Source organism: Oryx dammah, unplaced genomic scaffold (genome assembly GCF_014754425.2).
Source record: "Oryx dammah isolate SB20612 unplaced genomic scaffold, SCBI_Odam_1.1 HiC_scaffold_2, whole genome shotgun sequence".
NCBI lineage: Eukaryota > Metazoa > Chordata > Mammalia > Artiodactyla > Bovidae > Oryx > Oryx dammah.
Genome location: NW_024070186.1, coordinates 45,396,360 through 45,408,571, shown reverse-complemented (window position 1 = coordinate 45,408,571; position 12,212 = coordinate 45,396,360). Strand labels below are relative to the sequence as shown.

Below are 12,212 nucleotides of genomic sequence, written 5' to 3'. Positions count from 1 at the left end.
CCAACCTTTCTGGGGCCAGGGAGTGGTTTCATGAAAGACAAGTTTTTCAGGGGTGGGGGTGGTGGGGGTGGTGTCAGGATGATTCTCGTACATAACATTTTGTGCACTTTATTTCTAATCTAATGCCACCACTGATCTGACAGGTGCCGGACCTTGGCCCAGAGGTTGGGGACCTCTGCTGTAAAACATAAACTATTCAAATGATAAATTCTTAAACTGTGCAAATAAAATTAACGTAATCTTTTCCTTTAATTTCTTTTAATGTCAAAAGCCACGGAAAATGTCTTAACCAATCCATTTTATTTTCATTAAAAAATTCAGTGTCCAAGCAAATTAATAATAAAATATCCTGCAATCTAATCTCACCGGAATCCTTGCTCTTTTATGGCAAATGCTGGTGTTTCCAAGGGGAAGATCTCAGACTGCACGAACAGTTCCCTCACTCTTCGGTCTATGACTTTTCCGTACTGAGCACCCGCATCCAGAATGACAACGGCTCCTTCACTGTGCTGGTGGCCATCCTTAAGGTCTCCTCCGGCATTTTCCAGCTGCAAATATTAACATAAACATCTTCCTAATTATGAAAATCAGATGTACTTTTAAGAACTACAGTTACTGTCAGCTCCAAAAACACGCAGAAACACAAACTGCCAACTTAGGATTTTGGATTGCTAATTCAAAACACTTCTTTTAAAGGAAAGACTTGTACACATATTCACACACAGGCATGAACAAAAGCTACCATCCACTGACTACATGAGACAGTTACTTCATGTTTCCTGCATCTCACACACTATGTAGTACTAAGGTAAGCATACGGTCCAGCGGAGCCGAAACACCGCCCAGGTCTACGCGAGTCTGTTCCGCTGGCATCATTACCAACAGAGCCTCCGTCAGGTCTCAGCCGTGTCCCAGTCTGAGTGGTGAATTATATGATCACCCTCTCTAACTGTCACAGCATTCCTATGAGGGACACACTGATGAGACCCGGAAGTTTTCTGCCAGAGTAAATAAGCATACCCAAACTCACTTTATTAGGACTTTTTATATTACCTGAGGAAAATTACACATATACATGTGTCTGACCAACAATACTAAATTTTTTAATGTGATTTAATATTATGTCAGACTCCCCTGTAGCTCAAACGGTAAAGAATCTGCCTGCAGTGCAGGAGACCCAGGTTTGATCCCTGAGTTGGGAAGATCCTCTGGAGAAGGAAATGGCAATCCGCTCCAGCGTTCCTGCCTGGAGAATCCCATGGACCGAGAAGCCTAGCAGGCTGCCATCCGTGGGGTTGCAAAGAGTCAGATATAACTGAGCGACTAACACACACAATCTTATCTCTGACAAGTATACACGGAGAACACTTTCTGGAGAACCATTTGGTAAAAAAAATTTAACTGTATGTGCTGAAACAGTTATCTGGAGTGTACTAAAATATTTACCTAGAACTGACTTCAAAATAATAGCGTAGGTGGGTATGGATGAAGTAAGACTGCCTGGGAACTGAAATCACTAAAGGTGGGTGATACATGTACTGTCTTCACTTTAGTCTCTATTCCGTTTTCACACATTTTTAAGTAAGAAAAAGCTTTAAAATGTGTATGTATCTTGAAAATCCACTTGGAAGCATAAAGAATAAGAAAAACATTTAAAACATTTTGGGTAAAAATGCAAGAGTATTTGTATATATATATGAAGAAGAAATGTATAAACAGATATACACCTAAATACTAATAGAGGCAATATCTGAAAAATGGAACTACAGTAGGTGATTTAAAATTTTTCTTCACGCTCTTCAGTATGTTCACATACATGTCATAGTTTTTCCCCCTCCAGTTGTAAAATCTGCCCAGTAAAAAATACTTAAGCCCAGCCCTGGAGGCATGTTTTTTAATCCCTTCATTCCTTATCCCTCTCCATTTATGTGAACAAATAAATGCAGGCCACACACCACCACTAACTCTTTACAGCAGTAATGAAAAAAAGCAACAATCACAGCCATCTATGGAGGAGGATCTGTGAGAGGGACCCAACCACAAGCCAGAAGGAATTCCTCATATCGCAAAATGAAGGTTGTAATCATAACACTGAGCGATGTCGAATAATCAGAAACAGAAAACAGAAGTTTATAGAATATATTAATGCAACAAATGCTAAAACTTTCTCCTTTCAAATCTTTACCCTTATTATACAGACACAGAGATACACACATTCCCCTGTTAAGGAATTTATTGAAAAAAATATTTTTAATCTTTTTTTTAATATTTTTGAAAGACTATCATGTTAGTGTATAAGTGTCTCAGATTAGTTCCATTATCATCTTCACAACTGTCACCAAATCCAAGTACGACCTGATATTTCGTATTAAGACAGAGTTCTCACTGTGCATGATTCTGTTGTGTAAGAATTTCATTCCATGTTTTACACCAGGGTTTAGTTAACTAAAGGCGTCCCTGGTGGCTCAGATAGTAAAGAATCTGCCTGCAATGTGGGAGACCTCGGTTTGATCCCCAGGTTGGGAAGATCCCCTGGAGGAGGACATGGCAAGCCACTCCAGTATTCTTGCCTGGAGAATTCCATGGACAGAGAACCCTGGCGGGCTACACACAGTCCATGGGTTGCCAAGAGTCAGATACGACTAAACAAGTAACACTTAAACACTTTTTCACACTTTTAGTTAACTAAAAACAGTCCCCAACACCATGGCTCCAATTTCTGCTAACATATTAACTATTACATAGAGTACAAACTTTGCTCCTCAGTCCACAAATCGTCACGTAAATAGAAGAAGAACATCATAATCAGTGGCCAATCACGTCCCCTCTTTCAAAGTGTACTGGCAACTAGTCACCGCACAACAAACAGCTGAGGGTACAACTGTGTCGTCTCCTTGCTGCCCAGTGACAAATCCACATGCCATTTTACACAAATTCAAAGGGCAGTCTAACCAATAAAGAATGAAAGTGCAGCAAAGAAATGAAAAGTGATATGCTGGAAGTGAATTTCAAGTCCAGCGTAAATGGCATTATAGAAGAAGTAGCTGGCGGTGGCAAGGGTGACAGCGCTGCAGAGGAATTTAGTGAAGGCAAAATGATCAACAAGGAAAGTGGCTGTAATAAAAAGAATGACAATGTCCCACAGGAAGCGACTCCAAGAAAATACTTCAAATATCTGAAAATACAACAAACTCCTGGAGATATTTCATGACATTCAAGTGCAAAGGATAAAATGTTGAAAGCCATCAAAGTACAGAAAAACTGTGAAGGGAAGCACTGTGTACAAAACTTATCAAGAGTAGTTCAAAAATAAAACCCAATTCTCAATGTTTCCAATTTTTAAGTTACACTAAATGTTAGTTTCACTACTTCTTAATATTATACATCCCTATTCTTTATAGTAATAACCAACAGTAAGTTTATATTCCAACACAAATTTTTAAAACATAAGGAAACCATCACAATTTTCCCATTGATTACAAGATTGCTTTGCATGGTTTCACCTTGTAAGTCCATTTTTACAATCATTTTACTACCACATAGTAAGGACTTCTATTTATTTAAATCAACCAAGTTTTTCTTAAATAAATGGGTTTTTAATAAAAATGTAGAGTGCTTACTTAGCACGTTTTAAAACTGTTCAAGCAAATGACATCAGAGATCACTGAGGAAACAATGAACCTTGCCTCACACTTCTTTACTTCAGCTATCAACTTGCCTATTTAGCATGAAGTTTCAACAACTCAGGGAAAAGCAAAAGGACATCAGTGATAAAAGGGAAAGTTCCTTTCCCTGAAGACCCTGAATCTATTTATTCTTACTTCACACAGAATTACAGTTTGATCATTAAGCTCCCAAACCTTCCAGCGATTAAAAAAAGCACCCTAAAGAGAAAAATAGCTCACTAATCACATCAATAGTACAGACAAGCAAAATTCAACATCAGGAGACAGAAAAAACCTATTGTATCTATTTTAACAATTGATTTAAAAGTAAATACAAAGGCTACCCCTTCGCAAGTGACCTGAAGTCATCATAATAAATATTCATGTTTTAAGACAGTAAGAAAACAATATTAAGTAAAAACTAAATCATATTCAGTACCCTATTTTAGAATAAAGCAAAAGAATCTTACAAATTCTGAGACAGCATCATTTTTGGATCTTTCTGAAGCTCCACATATCACTGACCAACCAGACAGCAAAGCCAAAACCCACGACATATATAACTAAATACCAAGTTACTCCCCCAAGGTCCCCAAAATACAATCTGGTGAGAATGAACTATCACAGCCACAATCCCTGGTGTGAGGGAAGCACCATTAAAGAAAACAAGAAAAAGCCAAAATAGCCGACAGATACAAGCTAAAAAAAAAGCAGGCAGCCAATTTAAGAATAGCAGCTGCGCTGGGAGGGACAGCTACTCCAAAGGCGCAGGGGCAGCAAACACACAGCAAGGCCTCCAGGACAGAATGGTTTTAATTCCCATGAAGCTTAGAAACTGACAGACCTGGACTCCCTTGTGGGTCAGAGCTCACACATGACAAGGAGCAACTGCTGGGATCAAAATCATAATTAAGTAGGATAAGGGAAACAGAAGTGCTCTAAGTGTTAGTCGCTCAGTTGCAGCCCACTCTTTTGTGACGCCATGGACTGTAGCTCACCAGGTTCCTCTGTCCATGGAATTCTCCAGGCAAGAATACTTGGGTTGCCATTTCCTTCTCCAGGGGAATCTTCCTGACCCAGGGATTGAACCTGGGTCTCCTGCATTGCAAGCAGATTCTTTACCATCTGAGCCACCCACAAGGGAAGCCCCAAGAAAAACAGAAAGACCAGATAAAGCAGAGGGAGGAATCCATGCCAGGAATGCTCAGAATTCAAACAGCCATAATTTTATCAGAAGAAGGAGCTCTATCAAGTTATGAGCAACCTAGATAGCATATTCAAAAGCGCAGACATTACTTTGCCGACTAAGGTCCATCTAGTCAAGGCTATGGTTTTTCCAGTAGTCATGTATGGATGTGAGAGTTGGACTGTGAAGAAGGCTGAGTGCCGAAGAATTGATGCGTTTGAACTGTGGTGTTGGAGAAGACTCTTGAGAGTCCCTTGGACTGCAAGGAGATCCAACCAGTCCATTCTAAAGGAGATCAGCCCTGGGTGTTCTTTGGAAGGAATGATGGTAAAGCTGAAACTCCAGTACTTTGGCCACCTCATGCGAAGAGTTGACTCACTGGAAAAGACTCTGATGCTGGGAGGGATGGGGGCAGGAGGAGAAGGGGACGACAGAGGATGAGATGCCTGGATGGCATCACTGACTCGATGGACGTGAGTCTGAGTGAACTCCGGGAGTTGGTGATGGACAGGGAGGCCTGGCGTGCTGTGATTCACGGGGTCGCAAAGAATCAGACACGACTGAGTGACTGAACTGACTGACTGAACTGAGAAAGGTAGTATAAAGCAGTCAAGTTATCTGAAAGTTTAGAAGGTAGTCTAAAATGCAAAAAGAAATGCTGGGACTTCCCTAGCGGTCCACAGATTAGGATTCTGTGCTTCCACTGCAAGGGGCACAAGTTCAATCCCTAGTCGGGGAACTAAGATTACCACAAGGCATGCAGGTGGTCAAAAAAAGCAAGAAACACACCTGATACTAACACAACATGTTAATCACCTATAACCCAATATAAAATTAAAATTTAAAAAATTAAACTGCAGGAAGTTAAATTAGAATGGAAGAAAAACAATAAGCAGAGAAGTTAAATCCCATACAAAGTTATTAAAAGTAAAAAAGGAAATAAGGAATAGAGTAATATCTCTAAAGAGAGCAAGAGAGAAAGGCAAACTCAAATGCCAGATCAAAACTAGAATGTTCTATTTCTAAATGAGACAAAAGGTATGCAAAGGATGAAAGAATGTGAATAAAAATCAGACTAAAACCCAAAAGGATCAATCCCAAGACATACTCTTAACAATATTATTGTGGGCTTCATAGAAAAAAAAATCTCGACTATTTTGGGTAAAAACGTAATTCAATCAACTACACATCTGTTATGTAGTTTTCTTGATATGTGTCTTATGTTACAATGAAAATTTTTTAATAAAGCAAAAGAAGGGAAGTAATAGCCTATACCTATTATTTTAGGTGTCTTACGTACTTTCTTATTTATAATACATTTGTTTTACAGATGAAAAAAATGTCAGTTGCCTAGAGATAGGACTAAAATGTAAGCTTTCCAACCCCCAAATAATTAGCACTGCAGAAGGAAAGTGGGTAAATAACCTTCAAAGTTATTTTATTCTTTAATATTTTGGTACTTAAAAAGGGTAAGCTTTATTATTTTAAAAAGTTTTCTTACATGAGTAACATAATGTTCTGTTCATGTCTGAGAAAAGTACTATTTTATAAATGATTTTTGAAACTGAATTTCATCAATACTAAGTTTATTCAAGTTCAGTTCAGTTCAGATGTGCAGTCGTGTCCCACTCTTTGTGACCCCATGAATCACAGCACGCCAGGCCTCCCTGTCCATCACCAACTCCCGGAGTTCACTCAGACTCACGTCCATCGAGTCAGTGATGCCATCCAGCCATCTTATCCTCTGTCATCCCCTTCTCCTCCTGCCCCCAATCCCTCCAAGCATCAGTCTTTTCCAATGAGTCAACTCTTCACATGAGGTGGCCAAAGTATTGGAGTTTCAGCTTTAGCATCATTCCTTCCAAAGAAATCCCAGGGCTGATCTCCTTCAGAATGGACTGGTTGGATCTCCTTGCAGTCCAAGGGACTCTCAAGAGTCCTCCAACACCACAGTTCAAAAGCATCAATTCTTCGGCGCTCAGCTTTCTTCACAGTCCAACTCTCACATCCATACATGACCACCGGAAAAACCATAGCCAAGTAGTCTTTAAAAAGGTCTTTCAAACTAGAACCCTTCAACTGTTAAAATTAGAAGTTTTAGGGTTAAGAAAGATTTTAAAAACACTCACCAACACCTATTTTAGTGATCTGAGAATCTCAACTATTCAGAATAATCCTTTCATTACCAAAAGGCTCCTGGAAGTTTGAACACATTTATCTATCTAATCTCACCACACCTATAACTAAAAAAATATTTTCTTGACAAAATTATCCAACATCTCAGGTACTTTGGATGAATCAACTTCACTAAAGGCTTTTCTATGAGAGACCATCACCTCACTTACAATGCTGAATGACACTGGAACCTGCAACTTAAAGGGTTAAATCAAAGAGTCAAACTCTAGCTCTTGACTTCACCATATGCTTGTTATACCATCCTTTTATTTTGAAAAATTGTGAACCTACAAAATTGGAAGTATGGTACAGTTAACAGCATCCTCCACCTAAATATAACATTAGTAACATTTTATCCCCTAAACAACTGGAAAGTAAATTGTAGATATTTCACTCTCCAAGATATTTCTCACCATGTACCTCTTAGAAACAGAGACATTCTCCTACACAACTACAATACTATTTTCATATTCAAGAAATTTAACACTGATAGTATCTATATACAAATTCTCCCAAACGTCACAAATACTTTTATGGATTTTTTAATTCCAGAACTTTTATCAAAAACCACACACTTTCCACAATTAACCTAATTATTCAGCTTTTTATGGTCTTTCATGACACTGTCATTTTTTTTAATTTCAGAGATTTTATTTTTAAAATTTTTAAATTCTTTTTGTAGAATGACCCACACCAGGATCTGCTTCCTACTTCATGATTAGATTCTAGACAAACTTTTCTTTCCTGCAGCGACTTTATGTGGGTGATGATTTTACACTGCCTTCTCCTGATGTCATACAATGGCAAGGACACAGTGTCATTTTGTTCCATTATTTGTGATACTGATTTTCATCACTTGATTAACATGATTTTGTGCTTAAAAGAAAAAAAAATATCTGATTCAAGTCTTCCCCCTGCTTAAAACCCTATAGTGACTCTCCTTTAGAATAAAGTTCAATAAAGTCCAAAAGACTTTACAAGTCCTGTGAGGCCTTGGCCTACCCTACACTTAAGCCTATACTGCTCTTTTAAACTCTCTATAGTCCCACATAGTAGTATACTGTCCTCTGAATCAATCTCAAATATGTCACTAAAAGAAATCAGACATCTCTGAAATCATGCTATATCTTAACATTTTCCATTTGCCCAATGACAAAGCTGTCACTGCCATGGTGATAGTTACATATAAGCTGACATAAAATCCTCTAAGGAAAAGGGGATTCCAGGAATCTCTCAGGAAAATTTGCCTTAGAGCAGAAAGATGTCCCAAGAGTTCAGAGAAAGAAATACAGGTGAGTCTGGCTGAAAGTCGTCTAGAACAGACATGCTGGAGGCTTGATGTAGCTCAAGTACATCATTTCTCTATGCAGTTTATGAGTTGAGGAAGATCCACAGAAAGTGTAGTGATTCTTTATTTCTAGTGATATGACTGAACAAGTGCAACCCCTTAACACTTCAGTCAGCAGAACATTTAAAAACCAACTGAAGAAGGACTGAGTTCTGGTTATTATCTGAAAAACTTCCATTGACATCTTCTGGTAAGAACAAGGAAGTACTAGCAAAAAAAAAATCCCAGAATGAGTTGTCAATGGTCTGGAAAAAAATCCCAGAAGTAATTGAGCACTCGCAAGAAATAATGAATCATCAAAACTCTTGATGGAACAAAAGACCTGTAGAAAAACAACACCTGGACAACTCAAGTCAAAAAGTAATTGAGGAGTCAGGCTAAATGTGAAGAAAGTTCAGACTAAACTGACTTATACGAAAACCAATTTATTTCATATAATATAGAGAAAGGATATCTATATATCTAAGTAGTATATGATTCTTCTAAAAAAGTCTAAGTCCAGGGACTTCACTGGTCATCCAGTAGTTAAGACTCAGCACAACCACTGCAGGGGGCGTGGGTTCAACCCCTGGTTGGGAAACTAAGATCCCACATGCCACAGCCAAAAATAAAAATCAATAAAATTTAAGTCTAAGTCAGGATTTCCCTGGTAGTCCAGTAATTAAGAATCCATTTTGCAATGCAGGGGATGTGGGTTCGATCCCTGGTCGGGGAACTAAGATCCCACAAGCCACAGAGCAACTCAGCCCAAATGTCGAAACTAGAGATTCTGTGCACCACAGGAAGATCCTGTTTGCTGCAGCTAAGACCTGATGCAGCCAAATGAATAAATAACGTTTTTATTAAAAATAGAGTAAATTAAAAGTCTAAGTCTCTGAAAAATATATATATGTATATATAAAATTCCAGGTGCAATTACTGAATACAAGTGACAATTACACCATTGTTCATTTTACATAATAAATGTATAAAATGCCTTTAGGAAACAATGTCATACACCTGAGAAAAATCTAGAAGTCATGAACCATGCCTTGATGCAATAATACGCACCACTGTATATACATTTAGTTGTTCAAGCAACGCTCACTTAGCATTCACTGTCTCCTATTGCCTAAATTATGATCCCTAACTTTTGATCATTTTGATCACTCAATTTGTCTGTATTTATTTTTCTCCATCTTGTTTAATCTAAGTATGCAACCTATAGGCCTCCTCAACAAATATTTCAATAAATTACTATGTTTTGAAGTTTTCAGTGTTCAAAACATTTGTGAAATACAAGTCCCTAGTGACATATAGTGTTATCTTAGCCTTTTACTGCTCCTGGTTTGTTAATGAGCTCATACACTGAGGAAACACTGTTCCCTAGTGAGATTTCAAGCTAGCGGTTATTCAACATTCCTGCTTTGTTTCTACATGTTATCTGCGATTATGCTACTGTCATTTCCATATTGCTTCTAATTTATTCTCCTTTACTGACCAATTTACAGTAATTCTGATTACAACTTGATCTTTTTTTGAATAAACTATGTCTCGACTCTTCAAAGTCATTCCAAATTCTCTTCACCCCCATCTATAAATGTACTAATAGTTCCTTTCAAGTTCAAGCGAGCACCATCCCAGACCATAATGAACACAGTCTGAATGTACTATCTAAATCAACGCATCAAAAGGCAGTTTAGTCTGGACTCAGGCTTCTCTGGTACTTCAACTGGAAAAGAGTCGGCCTGCAATGCAAGAGACCCTAGTTTGATTCCTGGGTCAGGAAGATCCCCTGGAGAAGGGACAGGCTACCCACTCTGGTATTCTTGAGCTTCCCTGGCGGCTCAGCGGGTAAAGAATCTGCCTGCAATGCAAGAGACCTGGGTTCGATCCCTGGGTTGGGAAGATCCCCTGGAGAAGGGAAAGGCTACCTGCTCCAGTACTCTGACCTGGAGAATCCCATGGACTGTCTGGTCCATGGGGCAGACACTACCACTAGCACCCACTTAAAAGACAGCAAACAGACCCCATAAACACAAACTCTATCCATGCAAGCTTCTGGAGAATTTAACTTCTTAGGTAAATATAGTTCTGATGCCAAATATAGTTTAATGGGTTTAACTGAGACATATGATCACTGGGTAAGAAAGTAAACATGCAACTGTTTATTACCTTTCTTTTCTAACTTCGGAGGAAATAAAATTTACTCCTATGTCACAGTTGGTAACTCCAATTTTTAAATCTTTTAAAATCAACTATTTTCCCCTTAGATTTCAATGAAGTTTTTGCAGAAAGTTATAGCAATGTTACTTGGTTGACAAACAGCATTTATGTAGCCAGTTTTAAATTAAGAAAAGTTGGTACTGTTGGCTAAAATCAAAATACACCATTGTTTACCTCATGATTTTTTCAATTCTTAAGTTTTACCATAGCTACTTTTCCCATTTGATGATAAGCATTAGCCAGCTGAGGAACAAAGGTATCTCTAGATAAATCTAAACCATTATTAATTAGCCCAAATCATCCTACTTCTAAAAGTCAGCAATTTACACAAACACACACAAACAACATTCAGTAACAACTGTTGTCATACCATTAAAATGTCAGAAGGAAAAGTTCTGAACCATGTTCAGTCTCATTATCTACTTAGTTACACTGCTCAGTTTTATTTTGGTTTCTTAATGTTGATCTTTAGATTTCCTGACTGACTCTGTACTGAGATCTCTGACTTATGGTTGAGATCTACTATTTTAACAAAAAAATACTTCTTTGAATGGTGACTCAAGTGTGCGTAGCCTGTTCACATGAACAAGAACCAAAGGTTCTTTGCAAAGAAACAAAGATCTAGAACATACATTTATATATCCAAACATCACTGAACCTCTTCAGTTCATCTCCCCATACTATCAGTATGCTAAAGATGACCTCAGATAACAACACTTTCCATGCAGAGATGAAAGAAAATCAAACAGCTACCTCTCCTTAAATATACTGAGTTTGTGAACAGACTCAATTTTGTCTCTAATTACTACCCCTAAAATACTTTTAAGAAGTAACCTTAGCTTAGAAGAGATCTGTACATTTTTCCTAAGAAAAACTTTAAACAGTAGAATGTCCTAATTTCAGTTATTTAGCACACAGACCATTTTTCAAGATGCAACTATTATACTTAATAAACCCAACCTCCTTTCTAATCCTGCCCTTTCTACTGTGGCATGCACCTGAACCACTTTGCTGAAAATAATCCTGAGTTATTAGAACTTGAAAAACCTATGAACAAAACTGGTGAAAGTGAGGGAAGGAATCAAGCATGCGTTCTGCCTTTTTACTATCAACTCGGCCACAAGTAACCATTTAAGTAGATGAGAGAAAGTTCTTTATAAACAGTTCTAGAAAGAACAGAATCAGAATATCACCATTTTGTAATCTCTCATAAAATAATGACCTAAGCTACTGCAGTCTACAGAAGGACCACTGTTGGTTTGCAAACTGCCACCAGTTCCTAAGAAATAGAGCAATTCATTCATAAATGTTATATAAGCATTCATAAACTTATAATAACAACTTGACAGCAATTTTATTTTCTTGAATCTATAATAAAAATTTGGAGCCTTTATGTTCTACGTCTTAAGAGTTTTAAATTTCATTTGCCTAAAAATTTATTCTATTTTGCAAAAATAGCAGCCATGGTAAAACTGAAAACTTTTTTAAAAACTGGCTTTTTATTGCAGATCTATGAGAAGCACAGAACTAGGTGTTGGCTATTAAAATCACTAAAGCCTGATGAGAAATTTGACAATGGATGGGTAAGACAGCAACACTCTGATAAATCTTAACTACAAAAATAGAGACCAGA

General features: G+C 37.8%; 1 protein-coding gene across 1 annotated transcript in view; it reads right to left on the bottom strand.

The window, feature by feature from the left end:
• Positions 1 to 12,212, bottom strand: part of GMPS (guanine monophosphate synthase) — a 77,118-nt gene that overhangs the window by 46,841 nt on the left and 18,065 nt on the right. The window contains exon 2 of the mRNA XM_040247398.1: positions 367 to 548. Coding sequence (XP_040103332.1) covers positions 367 to 548 — 182 coding nt within the window. The remainder of the gene's footprint in view (positions 1 to 366; positions 549 to 12,212) is intronic.